This window comes from Equus przewalskii, chromosome 25, assembly GCF_037783145.1.
Source record: "Equus przewalskii isolate Varuska chromosome 25, EquPr2, whole genome shotgun sequence".
Lineage (NCBI taxonomy): Eukaryota > Metazoa > Chordata > Mammalia > Perissodactyla > Equidae > Equus > Equus przewalskii.
Window position 1 is genome coordinate 10,376,058 of NC_091855.1, and position 25,269 is coordinate 10,401,326.

The following is a 25,269-nucleotide window of genomic DNA, read 5'->3' on the forward strand; positions in this document are numbered from 1 at the left end:
TTTATATTTGAAGTGCGTCTCTTATAGACAGCATACAGTTGGATCTTGCTTTCTTATCCACTCTGACAATCTCTGCCCTGTAATTGCAGTGCTTAGTCAGTTAATATTTAATGTAATTATTGATATGGTTCACTTTAAGTATACCATTTCATGCTTTTTTCCCCTGTATATTCAGTCTTTTTTATCTCTCTTCTTTCTTTTCCTGCCTTGTTTTAGATTATGTTAATTGTTTTAGAATCCCATTTTAATTTATCCGTTGACTTTTTGGCTCAACCTCTTTATCATATTTTTAATGGGATTACAATACACATTCTAAAACTTTTACAGCCTACTTAGAGCTATACAACTTAGTTATTATACAACTTCTTATAACATGTAGAAATCTTGCAGTCAAATTGATTAGTTTAGCTCTCATTTTTTATGCTATAGTTGCTTTATATATAAATATTTATATAACAGAAATATGTTTTAGAATCCTCAAGACCATGTTATAAGTTTTGCCTAAAACAGTCGTATATTTTAAAGAAATTAAGAGAAAAAATTGGCTTTTTATATTTATCTAAGTATTTACCATTTCCAAGATTCTTCTTTCCTTCCTTGAGATTTGAGTTTCCCTCTGAACTGATTTCCCTTCAGCCTGAAAAACTTCCTTTAACCTATTTTATAATGCAGGTCTGTGGGTGATAAATTCTGTTAGTTTTCTTTGATCTCTAAATGTCTATTTTGCCTTCATTTTTTTAGCATCTTTATTGAGGTATAATTTACATATCATAAAATTCATTCATTTTAAGTGCATAGTTAAATGATTTTAAGTGAATTTACAGAGTCGCAACAAAGGTTGCATGATCTGCCAGTCAAAAATACTCTCTGGTGTTGGAAAAGTTTGCAGATCTCTGCTCAAGTCTGTTGGCTGTCAGGAGCGACAGTCTGTTTTCACAATACATTTTTCACACCATTTAAGAAGTGTGTTAAATGGTGGTGTAGTGGCTTGAAAGAGCCACCCTTTGAGAGAACCCAGTTTGGGAGAACTAGTGCACTGCAGATGCCTTCCATCCGCTCGCCGTGCTCACTGCCTTCTCAGCTCTGTTCTCATCACAGCTTTGAAACTGGCCCCCGGGAAAGGCGGGAGATCTCTGTTACAAATCCTGGACAAAATGGAAGGAGAGGAAGAAGATTGTGTCTGTATAGTTCAGGCTTTTCCAGGCCACAGTGACCTGGCCTAATTTTGCTGAACGTGACTTGGAAAAATTACCCAAAATAATGAGAAAAACCATAAAAACAACTATTTTGCAAGATTAAGTGCTGCAAATTGATAGTAGCTTGAAAATCCACTCCTTAGGTAGAGGGAACCTCATGTTCTTGGTGTGACAAAAGGAGACATTAATTTTAAAGTTATCAGGTATATAAAAGTCCATACCATCTAGACCGTTTCTGGTTCAGTTGTTTGAGAACACAGATATCTCACAGCATTGTAGTAAATGTTTTTTTTTTTTTTAAAGATTGGCACCTGAGCTAACAACTGTTGCCAATGTTCTTTTTTCTTTTTCTCTTTTTCTGCTTTTTGTCCCCAAATCCCCCAATTACATAGTTGTATATTCTAGTTGTGGGTCCTTCTAGTTGTGGCATGTGGGACACTGCTTCAGCGTGGCCTGATGAGCCGTGCCATGTCTGCACCCAGGATCCAAACCGGCGGAACCCTGGCGGAGCATGAGAACTTAACCACTCGGCCATGGCGCTGGCCCCCAGTAGTAAATGGTTTTGTTTTAAGCCTACTATAGAAAATAACAACATTATGTTATTTTGACCTGACAAGATCTTATATGAATTTTCAGTCAAATCCAAAAGTAATTTCCAACACTAAGAAAGAAAGTGTGGAACCAGTTTTCTATGTTAAGAGAGAAAGGAGAGGAATGAAAGGTAAACATCATGTCTTTCTTCTGCTGTCTGCTACACAGAGTACAGCCTGAGTCAGAAAGCATACTTTTGGTTTCATTTAAAATGTCCATAGCTTTCTTTCAGCTGTGGAAAAAGCTATCATTCTTAGCCTCTTTTATTAGTCATTTATCAATTTTCTGATTTATTTTTTGTTTTTTGGCAGATGCACAAGTAATTCAGATATAATAAAAGCACAAGTAACTTGTTTATATTAAAAATTCATAGGTGCAGCCCCGTGGCCAAGTGGCTAAGTTTGCACACTCTGCCTTGGTAGCCCAGGGTTTCACCGGTTCATAACCTGGGTGCGGACATGACACCCAAGCCATGCTGAGGTGGCGTCCCACATAGCACAACCAGAGGCACTCCCAACTAGAATATACAACTATGTACTGGGGAGCTTTGGGGAGAAGAAGAAAATAAATAAATAAATAAACAGAAGATTAGCAACAGCTGTTAGCTCAGGTGCCAATCTTTACAAAAAAATTCATAATAATGAAAATATTTTTTCCATTCTTTTCCAACTGGGGGCTTAACGGTATATAATTAATGATTTAAGACTGTAGAGTTGTCTTTTGCCATGACTTTTCAGAAAATAAACTTGCAAGGCAATTAAAGCAAAACAAAATACTGCATGGTATCACTTATATGTAGAATCTAAAAAAAAAAGCCAAATTCGTAGAGACAGAGTACTGAAGTGGTGGCTGGGGCTGGAGGGTGTCGGAAATAGGGAGAGGTTGGTAAAAGGGTACAAACTTTCAGCTATAAGATGAGTAAGGTCTGAGGCTCTAATGTAAAACATGGTGACTATAGTTTATGATACTATATCATTGAAATTTGGTAAGACAGTAGAACTTAAATTTTCTCACAAAAAAAAGATAAATATTATGTTAAGTGATGATATGTTAACTAGATGGTGAGAGTCCTTTCACAAAGTAACATCTATCATATCACCACAATGTACACAACTAACAATACACAACTACGTACTGGGGGGCTTTGGGGAGAAAAAGGAAAAAAAATAAAATCTTTAAAAAACAAAAACAGAAACAAAACCAGATTTTGATTTGTGCTTGATCTCCATAGGAGTGTCGTTGGAACATAAAAGAGCCATGTGAGTTCAAATAAAATGCCACATTCCTAATGGAGTTGTCAGGAAAGGAGGACTTGGAGCTGGGTTTTTATTGTGCTGAAGAATTGCGGTCATCAATGTGGAGTTTGGTGTTTTTCTGGGGTCCTTCTCCGGCCCCTCTGCCTGACTCTGTTCTGCTGACCACACTTTGCTGTAACCGTGTACTTGTCTGCTTCCACCACTAGGTCGTTTAGGCAAGACTTGTGGCTTTTATTTATCTGGTTGACCCTCAGATGTAGAGGGTTTTGTTAAACTTACTATTCCCTTCATGGCACATGGGTCTGGGCAAGACCCTGCTCTTATTTTTACTCACTTGTTTAATTGTGTATTTATCTCCTTTATTACCCATACCCTCCTTCCATTCCTCTTTCTCTTTTGGCCGCCATTGTGATGTGCTTAACGTGGACATTTTTGTTTTTTGTGTTCTTACAAAATACGTATTGTACTTATGTATCCATGCGTTTTTAATTTGTTAAATTGATGTTATATGTTACTCTCTTTCTTACTTTCATTTTTGAGCACATATATTTAAGGTGCCTCCATGTTGCCGTGTATGTACATCTAATTTGTGTCTAACTGCTGCATGGTACTCTGGTACTCTGTGGTGTGTGACCACCACGTGTCCCCTCTCCACTCCGGAAGCCTTCTATTTCTTTATGCCCAACTCTTAGCACAATAGGTTATTTGTAAATGTTTGCTCAATGAATGAATGATTGAATGAATGAATGTGTGAGTGAGTGAGTTTTAATGGTGCTTAGCAGGGGGATAATCCAAGAAGAAGGGACAGCAAGAGCAAAGACCTGGGAGTGCAGTCAGTGTTTGGGGAAATAAGTAGTCGGCATGTGTGAGACTCGTGTGTGCGCGTAGGGAGTGGTGGGAAGGCTGAGGAAGGAGGAAGTTGCCTGGATTGTGGGGGGCTTTGGTCTAGGACAGATATTCAGGAGATATGGTAGAGATACCTAATATGAATATACAACTGGGGCTAGTGAGGAAAATAATCTATAAATCTGTGTGAGAGGTGTAATTGTAATGTCAGAGAACACAAGGGCACACAGCATTTCAAACGGTGGTCATTCAGTACGATAGTGTACCTCTGCTCGGAGGGGTGCTTTAAATATTTCTAATTTTCCGCTCATAGCTGATTACAGATTTATCAAAACATTTGTTTTTACCTTTGTGCCTGCTTCTCCTATAGCTTTTAAACAAATTATCCTCTCGATCAGCAGGTAGCTAAATGATACTTAGAACTAAGAAGTTTACCCATTGATAAAGATTTCCCTGACTAATGGGTCAGAGAAACTTTAAAGAATTAAACATGCTGTGTGTGAAGCAATAAACCAGAAGAGTTCTACTGAAGGATGTCTTCCGTTTTTTCAGATTAATGTGTGGAAAATGAAGCTGAATGATGACCTGCCGTTGCCCCTCCATCAAATCGAAGCTTGGCTCCATGAGGTGGAGGAGCTTATAGATGAAGATTTGCCAGCCTTCCAGGATTATTCTGAAGCCATGGCTCTAATACAAGAGAAAATTACTTTATTCAAGGTTGGCAAAGAAAAAGAAATATGGAAAAAATCTTCACTTTGTTGGGAGCTGTTCTTGAGGAAGACTTTTTCCTAGAAAGAAGGGAAGGAAATATAGTGGGTATTTGAAGTTGGTTTAGACTGATTCTCCCAGGGATTTTTGGGATCCGGAAGACAGCTTCACATTCTTCGTGAGCATTGTGCTAGTTTAAGGTTGAAACAATAAGAAGAGAGTCCAGTAAGTTCTAAAGCAGCTGTAAAGTCTAACAAAAGAGGGGGGAGATGGGTTTAAAATGTGGGAGATTGAGTTCTCACTAAAATGGCATGAAAGAATTTGATATGTGAGATTTATAGCATTTGAGCCCACAAAAAAATGGAAAATACATTAGGAAACAAACGATTTTGATAATGCTTTTACCAAAGAAACTGCCATCTGCCTCTTTGTAAAATGTTTAAGTTTTGTAAAAGTTTAAAACATTTATGATAAAAATATTTATTCACAAAATCTTAGTTTAAAAAAACTAAAGAGGCTTTATGATTTTTTTGAAAAAGGATACAATGTATGCACAGAGCCAATGGGATTAAGAAACCCTCAATTACAATGTTTGGCAGTAAATCTAGTTCATGTCATGCTAAATTTCCTTTCAGAGTCTGATGGATAAATCTGACTGTCATTCGAATACTCTCCTGGCATTTGAAAATAGAGATGAAAAACATTTACCATTGGTACCGCCTAACAAACTGGAGGAAATGAAAAGACGGTGTGTAACTGCCATTTCACGATTGCTCCTACCATTCGTGTTTGAGCACTAACACGGGCCTATAGGGACCGTGCACTGCAAAGTACAGATTTTTAAGTAATTTCTGACAAGTATTCTCTTTTCAATCTTGGTAATAATATCTTCATGTTTTATGTAATAGTAACATATCATGCTAACGTATTTCCTTTTTCATTGGATAGTAGAATGCAGTGGTGGAGTAAGTTCTGGACTTAGAGTCAGAAACTGAGCTCCGTGTCTTGGATTTGGCCACGTTCCTCTGTTTTTCTGAGCATATTTCCTCATTTGTAAATTTAGGATAATGGTAATCACCCTGTTCATGTCTCACAAGGATGCTGAGTGAAATGGGAGGAAGTATATGAGGACGCTTTATCAACTCTAGAATACAAATATAGAGATTATTTAATTGATGGTTGTCCATGTCTTCTCTTTTTTCATTAATGATAAGCAACTTATTAGAATGATAATAAAAGAGTGTTAGCCTAACAATGAAAGCTGTTTTAATACATAAACGTTTAAATTATAGTGGCATTAAGTTATACAGAAGTTTTCAAATTAAGTAAAATATTTTGGAGGTCAGCATTTTATTGTAGGATTTCTCAATAGTGAAATAATTCCTTCAGAAAACTGTTCTGTTAGATGTTTTCACCTTAGAAATAGTTGTTTTATATCTACCCAAAATGTTTGTTTTGCTTTGTTTAAAAAAAAAATATTTGAAAGTACATCTGAGTTCCATGTGTTTAAAGGAAAAGTTAAAGACCCAATGTTTTTTTAAAATGCCAAACAGATAGCTCACATTTGGCCAATACTATTAAGTAAGATTCTAAAACCTGCGCTATTTTCCAGAATCAACAACATTTCCGGGAAAAAATTTATTCCACTTCTAGAATTTCATTACTATAAGTGCTCAGTTCTTGGTTTGCTAGATGAAGTGAAATCAAAACTGGATGTTTGGAACAGCAAATACGGGAGCAAAGAATCTGTGGAATTTCTTCTGGAAGACTGGCGCGTAAGCTGTTCTGTGTCGTGTCTTACACAACTATTCTGCGTGTCTGGGTGCTGGGTTTGCATTTTTTATTGGCGCAATTTCCCTTTACCTCTAGGTATTGAGATGGATTTTTTTTGGTAGCTTTCATTAGCTCAAATATTGCCTAGGGGAAAGAATTACGGGTAGTCAAATAGCAGACGTTAGGAAAAGTAAGAAAGAAAAAACAGCATTGTTTATCAGCCCGGGGGAGATTGAGTTAACCGAGCTAATTAACTACATAGAGAAAGTTTCAATGTTATTTCCATTGGCAATTCCTACTTTCACTTACTGGACATCTTGTTTAATCCTTTTTCCCACTCAGATTCCTAGTTTAATTCAAAAATTAAATTTTTCTTAGAACATTTTAATCTTAGCTTAAGTTTTTTTTTTTAAAGATATTTTTTAGTTTTCCTTTTTCTCCCCAAAGCCCCCTGGTACATAGTTGTATATTTTTAGCTGTGGGTTCTTCTAGTTGTGGCATGTGAGACGCCGCCTCAGCATGGCCTCATGAGCGCTGCCATGTCTGCACCCAGGACCTGAACCGGTGAAACCCTGGGCTGCTGAAGCGGAGTGTGTGAACTCAACCGCTTGGCCATGGGGCCAGCCCCTTAGCTTCTTAAGTTTTAAGAGTGGAAAAAATGGTACCTTTTTTCTTGAGGTTTTTGGGGGGAGGATATGAATAATCTATTTATATATTATACATCACATATAAATCTATGTAATTTGTAGTAAATAATGTTACAAATTTGTTTAAATATGTGTTCACTTCTAAATTAAAACTAAAGCATCATAAAAATGTCGTTTCTACAATTAGACCTTATTATCCTTCTTTCTGTTTCCTTCCTTTTAGAATGAGGGAAAAAGAGAAAAATCCAAGATTGTAATTTTCAGTACATGAAATGATGAAGAGAGATTTATTTACAATATATGATTTAAACACTGTACATCTCTGAAAAGGAAGCATCATTGTAAACTAGACTAGATTTTGAATATTTTTATTTATTTGCTTTCTTTGATTTTTCATTTTTCCATTTAAATAATCATACTCTTGTGCGTAATAAGTGTACGATAAATATGAATTTCTAATTAGCTCAGTGTTTTTTCCATAGCAGAATTTACTTGCAGAGGGCGCGTAAAAGTTTGGTTAATGGTAGTTTCTCAGATGTTTTCGTGTGATAGCTGGCATCTATTTATAACGTACTCTAATATATCTAATAAAAAATCATTCAATATTAATAAAATGTGAAATAAGAGAAACTGATACAACTTATGCAATATTAATAAATATGTGAAGTGGGAGATTTTGAAATTGCTGTGATACTTAACTTGCCTTTTCCTGTGAGAGGAAAACCGTTACAGAACCATATCACCACATTTGGATAAACTTCGTCAGGTCTCTTACCTATGCAGTGTTCATACTCATACTTATGTCTCCTAGAGCTTATCTTTCTTCATGACCTGCTCTTCTTTTCTTACCCAAATTGTAGTATTAAAGCCTTAAAGAAATTTTGCCACCTAAGTGCTTCTTCAATGTTTATATGTCTCTATCTGGATTTCTTGGCACATTTTTAAAAGTAAAATCTATCAATATGCATTTTTTCCTTTTTCTTCCAGAAATTTATTGAAGAAAAAGAGTTCCTAGCTCAACTTGAAACTTCTTTTCAGAAATGTGGAGAAATTCATAAGAATTTGGGTAAAGCTATACAGTTACTTTTTGATGGCATGAATATCACTTAAAAATAGCATTTTGTCTGTTTCATTTTCTTTATACTTTAATGTTTTAGAAATTGGTTTTACTTATGTGTTTTCTTTGGAAAATTCTTGCAATCACATTTAATATCAGAGTATATTTATTCTGCTACTGTTAATATGCAAATATTTTTGTGAGTATTATTTTATTAATAAAAACTTTCCTAAGATTACTTTCTTGTTTTGTTAACATTATAGCTGGAGAATATCAGAATATTAGTGAAGAATATGCGATGGTGGAATCTAATGTCTGTATGTCTAGAAAAAATATATACGATGTGAAGTCTACTCTACAAGAAGTCCTGGCGTCCTGGGCTGCTTATGCGGAGAAGCTTCGCTCCCTAAAGGCTTGTTTTGTGGAGACAAAGAAGGAACAAGTTACAGAGGTATTTGCAGGCTCAGGCACCTGCTCAACTGTACATGTTTTTTTCTTTTTTTCCATTTTGTTTGCAGACCCTCATTTTCAATCCAAAAATGAGAGGCCAGAAAAGAATAAGCCTGACTGTTGGAAAAATTCTCTGAGGTCTTGGAGAGAGTTTAGTTTCTTCCTAATATAATTTTCAAAAGGAAGTTTTCTCCTCATTATAGGTTTGACTTACACACACACACACACACGCATGCAGAGCTTTACTGGGGTGTACTTTTCACACACAGTATAGCTTTTGGAAGATATATTGCTAAGTTCTTTGGAAAGGAAATACAAGACTACAGCTTATAGACACATTTAAAATAAGTTGATGTTTTAAAAAGTTTTATTTTTCCATTTGGGTGAATACTTTTCAGCTCTAAAACCTTCTTGGGTTTCTGGATAAGGAAAAATGAAATACCTTAGACTTATGTGGAGAAGTGTGGAAGAAATTTCCATGTTATTTTTTTTTTTTCATTTATTTGTGTAATAGTCTATTTTATGATTATTCCCTGAGGTAGTTTTTCTTTCTTTCATTTGTTTTCCTCTATTGCAAATGGATATAGGTAGGCTCTCAGATTAAATATTTTCCAAATAGAAACTAAAATTACTCAGGAAAAAATAGGCTGTTTATATGAAAGTAAAATTTGTGGTAAGTGTGAGTGAGGAGTTAGGAAGTCATTCCTTTTCCTTGTTGCCTATATTGAGATTAGAAATTCAAACCTTTGGCTTTCAACAGCTCTGTCTTTAAAGGTCTTTTATTAAAATTCACGTAACTCTGAGAAAAACAACAAGTTAAGCCTTGCAATTCCCAAACTCTGTGCTGAGGTGCCCTGAGCCGCCAAAGAGAACTCTCAAGATAATTTAAATTTCGAGGGAGTTACAGCAACATCTGTCTGTTGGACACCATGCAAATTACTACTAAGTTTTTTGGACCTGACTACTTAAAAATGAGACTGTTAGGTAATTCTTCTGGCTTAAGGAATCCATTAAAAATTACTGAGACATTAAGGGTGCCAAGAACTGGAAACGTTTGAGAACCTTTGCTCTAAGCTCATCAGCCACGTAGTAGAAAGATAGAAGATCAGATGCTTCCTAGAGGGCCAGGACCGGGAGTGATGACAGACAGCTGGTGCCTGCCAATTAGTGATTAGGGATGAAGAGATGGACCAATAGAGATGGGGGAGTCCCCTAAGGGAGGGTCAGAGTCTCTGCAAAAACCTCACACTTACTTTTGCTTAGAATCAACCTTGGTAAAGATCTATTATAGAAAATAGAAAGATAAATATTATGTCATTAAAATATTATGTTGCTTATATGTTGTGTAGGTTCCCTTTGAGACACTATCCCAATGGAATCTGGAACATACTACTTTAAATGAAGTGGGAAATTTCTTAATTCAAGTCAGCTATGATGAAGTTGGATCATCTATTTCTAAAGAACTAAGGAGGCTGAATAAAAGATGGAGAAAGTTTATTACAAAAACTCAGCTTGTAAGTTTTTTTGATAACGTTTCATTGAGATATAATTCACATACAATGCAATTCACTCATTTAAAGTGTAACTGAGTGGTCTTTGGTATATTCACAGAGTTGTGCAGCCACCACCATAATCAATTTAGAACATTTTCATCACCTCATACAGAAACTCTCTACCCATTAGCAGTCACTCCCCATTTTTCTCCTAACCTCTCCAGCCCTAGGCAACCACTAATCTACTTTGTGTCTCTATAGATTTGCCTGTCCTGGATATTTCACATAAATGGAATCATGTAATATGTGGTCTTTTGTTTCTGGCTTTTTTCACTTAGCGTAATGTTTTCAAGGTTCATCCACGTTGCAGCATGTATAAGTACTTTGTTCCTTTTTATTGGCAAATAATAGTCTATTGTATGGATATACCACATTTTATCTCTTCACTGATCAGTTGATGCACATTTGGGTTCTTTCCACTTTTTTGGCTGTTATGAATAGTGTTGCCATGAACATTCATGGACAAATTTTTGTGTGGACATATACACTTTTCTAGTTGAAATTCATTTACCATTAAAGAACAACAAGCATTTTTGCCTACTATATTTCAAACTCCTTGAGAATATAAACTGCTTTATTTATCTTTATATTTAGCAAGGTGCCTTATTAAAGCATATCTTGAATAAATAATTTTTGAACTTAAATTATTAAAGTATTCTATTTTTTATGCTTAACAATTTGAGATTGAAGTGTCTTAATGAGAAATGCTCATATTTTCTAACATTGTTACTAATAGATAAATCCTAAAAATATATTGAATATCTTATGTCCATTTATTGTTGGTAATAATATATCTTAGCATAAAAAAATGAGCATTAAATTTCGTTACATTAATTTTTTATAGGAAATGAACCTGCCACTTATAAAAAAACAAGATCAGCCCATTCTTGACAATTCTGGAAATATTCAGCTACCTAAAGAAGAAAAACCAACAGTTGATTTTTCAGCAGATATATCAATAGAACTTCCGGAAAATCATAATCAGAATATGAAGGTAAAATAGTCATACTTTATGTATTTTATTTGTATATAGAAATAATTTCACTTTGCTGCTTTTCTTTTGAAAAAATTATATTCTTGAAACAATGGTAAGTGTGATTGTGAGATACCATTTAAAGTATGATCATTTTCCATTAAACTGCTTAGGTGGCTCCCTTCGTGAAGTAGTCTCTAGTGTTAAAGTCCTGTGCCCCTCACTGGGTGAGGAGTTCCACCCAGAGGCAGTCATGACTTCTGAGCTGTGGAAGTGGAGTTGATATTTTCTTCAGGTTACTTTTGACTACTGTGCAGAAATTATCTAGGTTTAGGCTAACCCCTGGCCTGTATCTTGCTTCCTTTCTGTAAAATGGGAGAAAAAGTAATCTTTCTTGCTTGGTTTGTTGGGTAATTTGGAAGATGCCTTTAGGTTATAGATAAGAATATGGAAAAGGACCAAAAGTAAACATCATACACCTGAAAGATAAAATACCTTTGGTTCTGGAAATGTACTTCCTTCAGAATAATACCTTACACAGCTTTGCTTAAGAAAGTAATTTTTAACCGGCTATGGCCAGTTGCCACGATGGAGTGCCAGTGTTTTTCCACCAAAAGAAGACCTGATCAGAGAATATCTTGAAAGATCTGAATTTGTACAGTATGCTTTTAGAATAGAAGAATATAGAATTCTGTATTCTCCTGATGCCTTTAAAATATGATATGATTAAAAACGACTTTAAGAATGTATCTATCATGTAAAGCTATAGCATGTCAACCTATAGAATATTGAGAGATTATCAATGAGAAAAGGGCTAAGGTTGTTGAAATTTGACTCTGAGTCTCCTTGACGATGTTTCACAACAACTGTTGCTAATAGCTGTATTTAATTAAATTGTATACAAATTTTAAAATGTGTTTATAGAGTTAATACTCTAATTTTCTAAGCTTTAATCTTATCTGTAAAATGGAGATAATAGTGTCTGATAGGAATACTATAATTAAGAAAATGTATGTGAACAAACCTTTTAATTTTTAAAGTGATATATACTTTCATGAAGTTTTATTATTATTGTCCAAAGCCTAGGTCTTAAATCATTAAAACATGTTGAATTAGCACTCTTCAGGAAAAAAAAGAGGTTTAACTTTTTAAAATTGAAAATTATTTTATAATGTAGATGTTCTCATTTTCTTTGTGATAATCTTGAATGTTGTAGGCTGAGGAAGAATCTGAAAAAGAGAATGAAGGATTCACGGAACAACTGAAAGTGGCTGAAGAGGTTGAAAAACTCATCGGACAAGTGGAGGTCTGGGAGGCAGAGACCAAATCTGTTTTGGATCTTCTGAGACACCAAGATGATGTGGACACCTCAATGGAAGAATCTTTGCAGGTATGAATGTAGAGGTATTAAAAGTATGAAAAGCTTTCATGGTTGTGGACTTAGGTATTAAGATAAATTAAAAGTTTTAAAGTAAGTAGTAATAAGCCTATTGTTTGAATTTTCTTTGTTGGGACTTTTAAAAATGGATTCTCATCCCTTGCCGATCATTTGCTGTGATTTTGCTTGAAGACACAGGATGGGTTAGAAGACCACTAATAAGTCCTTATGAGTCTAAATTCTTGAATTAATTTTCCCAGCTACAGAATGGAGATTAAAATGTTGAAATATTCTCTTGTATTAGTGGGCAATGAGGAGATGAGTGAGTGAGTTCAGTCTCACGTGGCTCAGTGCAATGTGAATATAAGAGATTACACAGTCTGTGCTTTGAAAGCTCACCCACTGGTCAAGCCACTTTCCCTTCCTTACTTGATGCCGGAGGGCGAGGGATGTTAAATCTCCATTCTGCCTTTATTCTCAGGCAGGTGACTCATTGAAAAGCAATGAGGCAAGATTGCGTCTTAATATTGCTCAGTTCTCCTGGGAAAGAAGCTACAGTTGAGGTTTTTACTGAATTCCAGCTCAGCTATAAAAGTTACCAGAGCCTGTCATAAATTACAACAAGATGGAAAGTTCTTGAAATAAGGGAACATTTGTATAATTCTTCTAAATCTGCATTTCTGAAAGATGTATATGTAGCATTTTGCATCTTCACTGTTTATAAGGATGATACTTTTTATTGCTTTGAAAATATTATATAAACTTACCTGTGCTATCTGCTTATGCTTTTCTAATTTTATTTTTATATTTATTTATTTGCTGTATCTGAAATTTATTTTGGCAAAAGAAATGAGTGAGAAATGAGAATTGAAATCTTTAAAAAATATTTCCAAATAACAATGATCCCTCTTATAAACAGTGAAAATACATTCGTGCTAGAATATACTTCTGTTAAGAAGGAATTAAGTAGATCTCTGTTGGATCAAGATGATATATTGTAAAGTAAGAAATGCAGGTCATTGAACAGTATGGGTGATGCAATCCTTTTTGTGCTTTTTAAAATAGTTGTTTTTTTATGCTTTTATATCCATAGAAAAATGCCTGTAAGGAGATACAGATAACTAACTCTGTCTTGATCCTGCATTATGCTGAGCACCTAGTGTGTTTCCTGATACATAGTAAATATAAAATAGGTATTTTTTAAATGAATGTGTGAATGATCAATTAAATGACAGCTAAGGGAGGGATGGGAAAGAAGATGAACTTTTTCTTTGCATGCTGTACCTTTCTATTCTTGTTCGAGTTTTTCACACTACCTTTTGTTCGTTTTATAATTAGAAAGACAAAAAAATTGAAATTATAAATGAATATGCTAATTTCTGAACATTTAAATAATGCGTGTAAGTATAAAGAAGAAAATTAAAATCACCGTAATTCCACTACCCTACCATAAATAAGATCAACGCTTACATAGTTGATATCACACAATATAATTTCTGTTATATCCCACACATGCCACCCTTGAGTTGTAATTAAAACATTTTTTTGCCAATTTGACAGCTGAAAAATGGTACTTCGTTGTTATTTTAATTTGTACATTTTTGATTACATGTGAGAGTGAACTATTCATTAGCCTTTTGTTTCTGTAAATTACCTGTTTTTGTATTTTCTGAATTTTCCTTGGGATCTTAGTACTTTTCTTATTGAATTTATTGCATTGAATTTATGAGCTCTTTGAAACCTGAACCATTTTCATTTGTGTGCCAGATATTTTTACTAAGTTGTTGACTTTTAAGTTGTTTATTTTATTTCACATAGAAAATTTTTATATTGCTGTAGTCGTTTCTATCTCTACTCTTGTGCTGAAAAGGCCCTCCACATCCAGAGAGCAGATCAATTTTCATGGATAATTTCTTCTTTTTGTAGTTTCATATTTTATATATAACTTTCTGATCCATTTGAACTTTGTATTTTTGGTATGTACTACAAAGCATGGTTCTATAAAGATTATTTTCCAATAGCCGTTTTCTCCACTAACATTTATTCAGTTTTCTAAGGATTGATTTGACTTAGAACAACTGCATTTTAAGATTTATTACTTCTCTCTCAACTTATTTTCTCTCCATTTGCATTGTATTACTTCTAGTTTTTATTTTATTAAAGTGCTTAGTACATAAAGAATAATCTATAAAAGACTATGTTACTCAGAATCAGTATTAATATAAAATTTCCAAATGGATTTTTAGAACAACATTTTTTAGAATATAAATTTGCCTCATTTTGGATTAATAATTAACTTTTTATGATTACCTGATGAGATTTTTTAAGGTTAATCTTTAACATATAATCAGAATATTTATTGTGATCTCACTTTAATTTGCTTTAATAGCATCTTATTGCCAAAGGCTCTATGTACGAAGAGCTTGTGTCTAGAACTGAAGATACATTACAAATGGATGTGCAAAATGTTTCAAGCCAGGAATCTTTCCAACATGTTCTCACGGCTGGGCTTCAGGCAAAGATTCAAGAAGCTAAGGAGAAAGTCCAGGTCTCTTTAATATTCTCTATTTGGTGAATTTAGTCTTTAAAACTGGATGGTCAGTGGGAAGACAGGGAAGGAGGGATTGCCCTGTAGTTTGGAAATGTTTTGTTAAATATAGCTTTTGCATTATATTTATTTCTTTATAAGTTAGAGCCTATTGAAAAATATCAATATAACAAATAGGATATTTTTATGTCTAGTGGGAAAATAGGAGTTGCTACTCCAAAAAAATATTTAACTTATGAATTTTCTAAGGAGTTGAACCAAGCGTTAAGTTGACAATATTGTGTCTTCACAGATTAATATGGTAAAATTAGTTGCAGTGTTGAAGAACTCAACTGATGTTTCACCAGAGCTGGATGTCAGGCTGAAGATGGAAGAATTACAGAAGGAACTTGAATCATACATTACGAGGGCTGAGCAGTTACTTGCCCAAAGAGAGAGCCGGAGTGGACTAATTTCAAAATACAAGGTGGGGCTCTTTCAACCATCAAATGTGGGATATTTATTGTTAGCTACCTATCTCATTTGAAATCAAGATGTTTCCATCACTGTAATTATATTCAAAGTTACTGTAACTTTTAGTGGGGTTTTTTCCCCCTCCCCAAAGCCCTAGTCCATAGTCATATTTTCTAGTGGTAAGTCCTTCTAGTCCTCTGTGTGAGCCGTCACCACAGCATGGCTACTGATAGACGAGCGGAGTGGTTCTGTGCTCGGGAACTGAACCCAGGCCGCCGAAGTGGAGCTCACTGAACTGTAACCACTAGGCCCTCAGCGATTAAAGTTTGCCTGGCTTTGTAACTCTTCAAAATTTCCCAGTTTTATGCATTGTTCCTCAGAGACTCTTAAAAATAAACAACCAAATGAAGAATTTTTTTAATTCAAATTTTATTGTAGATCCACCAGTGGACTCAGGAAAAGTGTAAAGACACAGTGACTATGACCTTGAACGAGAATTTAATTTCTCTGGCTTTTTTAGTCAATAAAATGAGCATAATAATTCTAGTGCCATCCAGCTGCCCAAATTGTTGTGTCTTTAAATGAAAATAAGGGATATGAACATACTTGGAGTAGTTAAAATTCTCCAAATGTAAAATAATGCTTTTATTATTAAAATGATTTGATAAAAGTTATTTATGGACATATGCTTATGGGTAAACATCCAATAATGTTTTGTATGGGAACAGTTTTAGGCTGCTTTTTCATGGCTTAAGATGTATCTAAAGCAGAGACTCACTGTTGATTAACCCGGGGGGAGGAGCGTGGGGGGATAAGAAGTACAAGTAAAGCGAGGTCTCTCCCCGTGAGTAATGTGTGTGTTTCCGTTCATTCATTCATCCAACATTTAACATACTCGCTCAACATTTAAAATGAGCAAGCTTTTGGGGGAGATAAAGATGGAGTAAAGCGATATTCCCAGCGCTGCTGCTCCCATTCTTTTTAGGAAAAGGACCTCCCACAGGAGCCTCTCTTCCTTCTCATTGTGGCCCCCTTCTCTTTCCTGGGCCTCAACCCTATTTTGGCCTTTTTCGTTGTTAACCATACTAGACCCTATGATCAGCCATTTCAACATTGCTTTTCCCACAGCCTCAAAGCCCTCACCTGCTTGATCTATGCTATTTGCTCTTTGCTAGCCACCAACTTTGACCAATTCCGCTGTTGTTTCCCCAGTTTTACTCTCAGGTTGCTGAGAGTGCTGAATTAATCTTACAGGGTCAAAGGTTCTTTTAAATAATCACTAGGCTGGATTTCAAGAGGGTAGATATGGTCAGCTCAGGAAAAGGAGAAGGAAAAGGTACACAGAGGCTCCAGGCCCCTCCGCTACCAGGCAGAAGAGTTAGAGGTGTCAGTTCTCGCAGCATTTTCCTCTCCCGGACCATCTTCCTTTGGAGTCTGAGGTCAGGGATTCCCCTTTTGGCCTCTTGCATTTAGTGAAGTAGATCCATTTCCACAGCAGAAGCAAGACCCCTGCCCTGCCAGGTACTGCTCCGAGACCCCTGCGACTCCAGGGACTTGGGTTGTAGGAGCTCTCTGCCAGCCTAGAGGGTAAGAGTGGCTCCCTAGGTCTTAAATCTGGCCTTGGAGAAGGTCCCTTGGGCTTGGCCTTGTATCTTTTCTGCTGTAGGCCCCTAATAAAGGTGCAGTGAGTGTATGAATGAATTCCCACCCTGCTTAAATGCCTTCTCCCCGAGAATTACTTTCGTCTTCTTGTCTCCTATAGGTTTTCTGCTTCTTTCATAGGCCCTAACCTGTTCTTTGTTCTGTCATTCACTAATTACCTAAGGCAGGTTTCTGCTCTTACAGAGTATTGCCCGGTAATACTCTATAAGAGCAGGTAAGTGTGAAGTAAGGAGCAGACACATTCCTGGCAAGGCAGTCCCATCCCTGCCCACTGCTGCTCCTTCCCTGGGACAGGACTGCCAGTGTGGTTGCTCCTGGGCAAAACTTTGAAGCCCGTGATAAGGTCATGCTGCCTCCTTGCAGCATAAAAGTGCTTATGCACTATATTAAATATTTCCCATATTAGCCCTACTGTAAATTGTGTCTTATTGCAACACTGATCGCTAATACATGAGGGTATACTCTTAATGTTGTATTGCTTATGAAGTATGGTCATCTGCTCAATGCTTAAGAACTTTAGAGGAACCATTACCAGTGGCTCATTATTCTGCATCATAATAAGCCTTTTGATTATTTATCAAAGAGGTAACAAAAATCATTTTAAATATCTTAAAGAAGTCTTTGAGCCTCAAATGTGCAACTGCATTTGAATAATAAATATTTTGCAGTTCTTTTCAAGATAATTCAAGAGATGCAAAAGGAATATCAGACTTAATTTACAAACAAAAGCCTTGCCTAACTTTAAATAGTCTTCAGAGAGTCCCATCCTGGTTCTACCTGTTAAAGACCTACCAAAATGAGCTTTGAGGATTTGGCAGTTTAATGAGGCTTCCATGTTGCTGTTTGCATTTCTTTTTTTAGGAAGCGCTAATAATTTTTAACACTAAAAGCCTGGCCAAGTATTTGAAAGCTGTTGAAGAACTGAAAACTAATGTAACCGAGGATGTAAAGCTGTCTTTGGAAGAAAAGAGTGGAGATGTCTGTGCCAAGTGGGAGGTAAGAACTTGTGTATGCATCTGGGACTTGTGCTTGTAGAGCTGACCCTGGGCCTGTTTGTCATCAGGGCTGTCCCCCTGCCTGCTCTGTATGGCAGAGGAGCTGGTCCTGCAGTCTGTGGTTCCCAGGCCCCACGTCAGCTACCTTCTGACTGTGTTCAGCCAATGACAACTCTGTTTGGCGATTAGAGGGGGACTGGAGGGGAGAAAGGGAGCACGCAAAGACTTTGTTTCCCTCCCTCTCGTGGGCAGTGTCTCTGGCAGCTGCATCTCCCCGGCTGCCGGTTCCAGGCTTCCAGCTTCTGGTGGATGGCTCTTCTGCCTATGCACCACTGAAGCCTCCAGCCCAAGGATGGGCGCAGCTTTCTGCCAGTGCTAATCTCTGGATTGCCTTACTGACCCCTCTGGCTTTCATCTGTTGTGTAATCAAGTCCCTGCATTTAATTCCCTCTGCGTTAAAGATTTAGTGTTTCCTGGTTTGCTAGTTGGGTCCCGACTGAGACAACATGTTGACACGTGCACACATACAGAGTTTCACAGCAAAACAGGTGTAGGCTGTGGTGGCAGACAGAGCTGGCTGCAGCTGGTCAGGTTACTTTACTTCTGGGAGCCTCACAGGTAGGATGGGAATGACCCCACCTCCTTGGCAGGATTGTCACAAGGATTTATATAAAGCACCTGCCACAAAGTGTGTGCTCAGTAAATGGTATTTAGTGTTAAAGGTGATTGTGTGTGTGTATACATAATATGTATACACACACACAAAGAGAGAGACTATGGTAACTGAATATCTACTGTTAAAGTTCCTCTTAAAACACATTTAAAAATAAACTTCTTTATTTTAGAACAATTTTAGATTTACAGAATTATTACAAAGACAGCACAGAGAATACTAGCATACCCCACACCCAGTTTCCCCTATTACAAACATCTTATATTCATATAGTACCTTTGTTACAATTAATGGACTAATATTGATACATTATTAGCTAAGGTTTATACTTTATTCATATTTGCACAGTTTCAGTTTTCCTGTAATGTCGTTTTTCATCTGTTCCAGAATCCCATACAGGATAGATGTTGTAGTTATTTACTAATTCTCCATAGGCTCAGAGATATGTTGTGTATCTATTTTCTCCCATTCTGCAGCTTGTCTTTTAATTCTCTTAACAGTGTCTCTCACAGCTAAAACACATTTTTAGTTGTTAGAAAGAAAAAATATATATGTTTATGGGTCTGGTATATTTTAAAACATCCTCCCCAAAGATACAAGGATGAGTCAGAATTTCTTTTACACTCTGTTTCTGTCCTTTGTTACAACAAGTATTTCTGTGTTTCTAATGAAAATCTTTTCAATATTTTCTGTTCCCATGGTTAATATGTACCTTTGGCTTTTTTGCAGTCTCTTCATCATGAAATGGCTTTGTATATTCAACAACTAAAAATAGACATTGAAAAAGGAAAACTTAGTGACAATATTTCGAAACTTGAAAAACAAATAACTAAAGAAAAGAAACTAATTCGCAGAGGAAGGACAAAGGGTCTCATCAAGGAGCATGAGGTAAACAACCTGATTTCATTTACGTTTTGCCATCGTTTTGGGGTTTATCCTAAATAGTTGTGTGTGTCCTTGGCCTGGGATTAACTCTGCTCTGAAAATTACTTCGGCTCTCTCATCCCTTGGGGATTATCCCTTATGTGGTTCAAGTTCTAACTAGAGCCTGTGCGTCTTGCTTTTTAGAAGTGAAAAAATTCAGCATTGAGTTAATATTTCATGACTTCCCTTGATATGTCTCAGTGACCCTTGTTTTTGACACTCTAGTTGGGTGTCACCTGCTGCTGAAGTAGCCACAGGTGAGGACATGGTGTCCTCAGAAGCTCAGCTTTTGTGAAAGATAGCAAATCAGGATGTAAACCAGCAGGGGCCAGTCTAATGATCTCTTTTCGGTTCCATCCGATTTGATTGCTTCTACATATGTGACAGTAGTGACCCCTCTTTTCATTTCTTTTAAACTGTCTACTACTGTGACTCTCCCAATATCAATCCTCTTGCTTTTCCTTATTTTTCGGGGGCTGGGAGAGGCGGAGGGAGCTTCTTTTGAGCATCCTTCACAAATTTCTCTTTTTTTCTTGTGTTATCTTAATGTTTTAGTTTGGGGGGAGGTCTCCATTTTTGGCTAATTTCATGCTTGTTCTAGGCAATTTTGTGCACTTTGGGGTTTTGACTGCCCTCTCTACAATGATGGTGCGTAAATCTTTGTCTCCAGCTCTGTCCTGTCCCCTGAGCTCCAGGTTCTGTTTCTCAGTAGTAGATATCACTGGTGTTCTTCAGAGACCTCACATTCAGCATGTCCAAAACCAACCAAGAATATCTCCTCTCAGACTTTCCTTCCTCTTATCTGTCCTGCTATGAAAGGCACTGCCGTCTCAGAACTGCCTTCCTCTCCTTCCCACTCAGCCTTAATGGCTCAGTTGCCAGGTCCAGCCTTTACTCTTCAGAACAGCTGCTGCTTTTCCTTCCTTTCCATCCATGTGGTCACTTCCCTAACCTGGTTTGTTTTCTCAGTATGATGATGGTTCACCATCTTCCAGACTCATCACCAGAGTGATCCCTTTGAACCACAGATCTTATGTCATTGGCTGACCATTATTACTCCCAGGACATCTCCTTAGAAGGCCATGCAGACCCTTCACAGTCTGGCCCCAGGACACGCCTTCCTTGTCACTTCTCCTGTGCCATGCCCTCCACGCTAGCCTATTTGTCCTTTCAGAACATCTGGAACTTTTCCTCTCGTGGCTGCTGCTTCTGCAGGGGTGACCTTCTCCCCTTATCCTGGGAGGACTCGGACTTGTACTTTCTGTGTCTAGCTCAGGAGGTTCCCTCATGTGAAGTAGGCTCTGTGTGATTCCTTCAGGCAGGTAGTGGCTCTGTCATAGCACTTGTCACACTATATGTTAATTATTTGTGTATCTGCTGTAGGAGAGGAAAAAGTCTTCCTCCATCCTCTTAGGGTCACTGGCTGGGTCTGAAAATTAAACTGACAAAGGCAGATTAACAGGAGAAAAGCATACACATTTTATTTAATTTTGGCATGTGCATGGGAGCCTCCACAAGACTCAAAGAAGTGACTAGAGCTGGAAGCTTTTATACCTCTCAGGCAAAGAAACAGTCAGTTTGTCAAGATTTGATGAGACAAAGGGTTTGGGCTGGGGTTGGTGAATGGGGAGGAAGTCAGTAGGAAGATGAGGGTGAGTTTAACAAGATTTGTGTGCAGCTTCCTCTGGTGCTGTCTCTGGGCTGCTAAGAGTTTGTCTCCAGTAAAATGAGGCTTTATTTCCTGCTTTAGGGCAGAAAACGGGGAGTTTTTCTGTATTTACTGCTTGTTAATTGCCTTCAGCTCAAAATAATTTTCATGTCAAAGAGGCATATTTTGGAGTGACATGCAGTAGTCCCCCCAGATCCATACGGGATATGTTCCAAGACCCTGAAACCACTGACAGACTGAACCCTATGGGTACTATTTTTTCCTATATATGCATACCTATGACAAAGTTTAATTTATGTTAGGCACAGTAAAAGATTAACAACAATAACAAATAATAAAATGGGACGATTATAACAATATATTGTAGTAAAAGTTAACGTAGATCTTAGTGTACCATTGTTTTTCTTTCCTTATTAAGTGAAGAATTTTCAGCTTTTCACTTAAAGGAAGCACTCTATGGCTTCTCTTTGGCATATCCGAATTGCCAGCATCACTACTCTTGTGCTTTGGGGCCATTTTTAAGTAACTCAAGTGTTACTTGAACACAGGCACTGCAATCGATACCCCCACAGTCAATTTGGTAACTGGGTGGGCCGTGTATACAGGGTGGGTACGCTGGACAAAGGGATGAGTCATGTCTTGGTGCAGGCTAGCATAAGATTTCATCGTGCTACTCAGAATGGTGCATAATTTAAACTTATAAATTGTTTATTTCTGGAATTTTCCGTTTAATATTTTCAGACTGTGGTTGACCGTGGGTAATTGAAATGGTGGAAAGCAAAACCACAGATAAGGGGACCTACTGTATTCTGGTTTCCTTCACTGTGTTACCGGGCTGGGCAAACCCCTTTAGGGCTGACTTCTTCATCTTTGTTTCTCTGGTGCCAGTTGCTACCCCAGGCACACAGTGGACAGGCCTGAATAAGAATGTGTTGTTCAAGTCACACACATCTGTTAGTTTCTAATCCTCATGGACTAATTATGTAAACTCATTTGAAACACATTTCCTGCTCTTCTCCTCTGTCAGGCCTGCTTTTCTGAGGAAGGCAGTCTGTACCAGCTTGATCACCACATGAATGTCCTGCGGGAGCTGTGTGAAGAGCTGACTTCGCAGAAGAGTCAACAAGAAATGAGGAGAGTGCTTAAAGATTATGAACAAAAGATAGAAAGACTTCGGAAATGCGCTTCTGAGATTCATATGACACTGCAACCTACGGTGGGAGGCACATCGAAGAACAAGTTAGTGCTTAAACGACATAAAGTCTCTTGCAAAATCAAATGACATGGAGTAGTATTCATTTTCTTTTAGGCTTCGTTTTTCTCCATTTTAATATGCGGTTTTGATTCCTTCCTAGGGGGACCACGAACACATCTGAGAATGGAGGAAGGAATGCCCACAGTGAGGTGCCATCTGCAGAATCAGATGATCAGCCATCAACTGAAAAGGTGTTAAATGTGGATAATGTATTTCAGAAGTAAACCCAATGAAAAAGGCCAAGTGTACAGCAATCCACTTCTCATTAATTAAGTGTTGGTTTTAATTATCTGATTGTTTCCATCAGCTGAGAATTCCCACTTAAATAATTCAAGGAAGACGGCTTTTCTAAGAATTAGAATACAATGAACGAGAGCTGTAATAAACATAACTTAATCTTGCTCTGAGGAACAAAGAGTTCTTTGAAAAAGAGCCCATTTTGAGCCGTTATGAGTACACGTTGTCTGTGCGTGCTGCTATTGAGGGTACAAGAGGTTGGGTCTAATCCGTACAGATACCTCAGCTTCGCTGAGACGATCTAGTTCATTTGTCATGTGTCTTTTTCTCATTAAACTTTTCCTCATTATACTGTCTTTCATCCTTGGGAATTGAATTTTGTAAATTCTTGAATTCTAGGTAAGAGGGCCTTTACTGTATACCCCAGGCCAGACTGCTAGTCAGAAGGCGTGGGGAAGGAATGAGATGTGTTTGTTTTCAAGGTTTGCTTCTGCCTGCTGGGCTTCTGTCTGCTTTTGACTACAGCTATGTGGTCGCAGGAAGAAAAAAAATTTGGGGGTTGGGAGACCTCCTTTCCCCTGCTGACTTACCGATTAGATGGTGAGACTCAGTCTAACAAATCTCCTCTGTTCTCTGGGAAGGCCTTTCTCTGAGCTGAGAAACCTCATCGTATTATCTCCTGGTTTGGGGTAGAAAGAATCAATGATATCCCTTTGTATCATAAAGTGTTTATCTCTTCCAGACTATTAAGTATATTGAAGCTATTTGGTTTACTACTTTGCATATTTGCCTAGGCAATGGACTCGGTTAAGAACTTTACCCCGGAATCTGAGTTGAATCCTCCACAGGAAGAAAGCATTATGGAGAAGCATGGAAAGGATCACAGTGCGTCCACAAATAGTTTACTACAGAGGTAAACTCTTTTAAACAACTGGACAATCCATCAAAAATCTTTCATCAATGCAAATATGTTATATTTTAATAAGTTTTTATCATCCTTCAGTCATAATTTTTGCATGTGGTCCAATAACTTTGATAGAAATCCCCTGGGATTTCTTCGTGCACAATTGGTAGTAATTTAAAAAATTTTTGTCTTATTTTTAAAATTAAGTAACATCGCATTTAATTTTTTTCTCAGGTATGAAACTCACAGAGAAACTCTTGAACTACACCTGCAAAACAGCAAATTCAGGATTACTTCTGATTTCTCGAGTGACAGGGACAGGAGTAGCACTTGTCTGCAGGAAAAACTGACAGATCTACAGGTAATTACTGGAAATATTTTTCCTCTAGTTATCTCTTTTATTAGAAAATAATATCACCGTAAGTATGGACTTTACCATTTTTGTTGAGGTCACATATGTGAGGTGTTTCCAAAGTGCTCTCTTTGTCGGATTGCATTTCTAATGTCGCCTGATTCCAGAAAGTGATTTGCATTCAAGTACCAAACCCAGGAGAGACTTTGGTTCAGGATCCTAAGTTATTGCTCATGCTCTGCTTTGGTACTCTCGATCTTGTGGCCTGCAGGGTTTTGGATTGTGCTTGGGATGAGGATGAGGGCTTCAAATGAATTGGTCAAAACAATATGTTTGAAGGCAATTTCAACAAATGCTGCTTCTTTTGCTCCAAAATTAACAATACATGAAAAACCAGTGACTCTGAATATTTGTTTTAATCATTCTTTTTTTTGTTAGATTGGCACCTGAGCTAACATCTGTTGCCAATCATTTTTTTTTTTCCCTTCTTTTCCCCAAAGCCCACCAGCACATAGTTGTGTATTCTAGTTGTAGATCCTTCTGGTTGAGCTATGTGCCATGCTGCCTCAGCATGGCCTGATGAGCAGTACTATGTCCACGCCCAGGATCCGCACCAGTGAAACCCTGGGCTGCCGAAGCGGAGCGCACAAACTTAACCACTTGGGCACGAGGCCGGTCTCATGTTTTAATCATTCTTCATCTTGACTAAGTTGTCACATTGTCTCTCTGATGTTGGGCAATAAGAAAGGGGCAGACAGTGGAGGGAGTTTTCACTCTAAGTGATGGATGATCTTCTGGAGACCCATCAGAGAGAGTCTTCCATTTGACTCAGGAGCTACAGAAAAAAACTCTATCTGGTGGTGGGCACAGCAATTGGAAGCTCTACAGATAAATATCTTTCTTGGTTTGAAGGTGATCTGAGCATCGCAGTGCAACATTCTTGCTGTATGCTTGGAAATGCATTACAGGGAACTCTCACAGAAAACCCCTCAGGTGGAGAAAAGGGCCCTGGGTGGTTCTTCCAATGCCTCCTGTATTTTCTACTTATCTTCCTTTCATGATGCCACTTCCTGAGTCATCCTCTACCATCTGGCTTCTCTCAATTTTCCATCTAAATAAGCAAAATTCATATATTAAAATCTCTGTTCTTCAAGTCATGGATTTAGCAC

The 25,269-nt window shown here is 37.3% G+C and overlaps 1 protein-coding gene across 8 annotated transcripts in view; it reads left to right on the forward strand.

Moving 5' to 3' along the window:
• SYNE2 (spectrin repeat containing nuclear envelope protein 2) overlaps nucleotides 1–25,269 on the forward strand; it is a 296,791-nt gene that overhangs the window by 89,068 nt on the left and 182,454 nt on the right. For all 8 annotated transcript variants that reach the window (XM_070592938.1, XM_070592939.1, XM_070592940.1 and 5 more), the window contains 16 exons: nucleotides 4,442–4,606; nucleotides 5,233–5,345; nucleotides 6,210–6,372; nucleotides 8,005–8,083; nucleotides 8,338–8,525; nucleotides 9,874–10,038; nucleotides 10,922–11,071; nucleotides 12,267–12,440; nucleotides 14,818–14,976; nucleotides 15,269–15,442; nucleotides 17,953–18,087; nucleotides 19,489–19,647; nucleotides 22,380–22,591; nucleotides 22,708–22,798; nucleotides 23,639–23,757; nucleotides 23,983–24,109. In XM_070592938.1, the coding sequence (XP_070449039.1) occupies nucleotides 4,442–4,606; nucleotides 5,233–5,345; nucleotides 6,210–6,372; nucleotides 8,005–8,083; nucleotides 8,338–8,525; nucleotides 9,874–10,038; nucleotides 10,922–11,071; nucleotides 12,267–12,440; nucleotides 14,818–14,976; nucleotides 15,269–15,442; nucleotides 17,953–18,087; nucleotides 19,489–19,647; nucleotides 22,380–22,591; nucleotides 22,708–22,798; nucleotides 23,639–23,757; nucleotides 23,983–24,109 (2,373 nt within the window). The remainder of the gene's footprint in view (nucleotides 1–4,441; nucleotides 4,607–5,232; nucleotides 5,346–6,209; nucleotides 6,373–8,004; nucleotides 8,084–8,337; nucleotides 8,526–9,873; nucleotides 10,039–10,921; nucleotides 11,072–12,266; nucleotides 12,441–14,817; nucleotides 14,977–15,268; nucleotides 15,443–17,952; nucleotides 18,088–19,488; nucleotides 19,648–22,379; nucleotides 22,592–22,707; nucleotides 22,799–23,638; nucleotides 23,758–23,982; nucleotides 24,110–25,269) is intronic.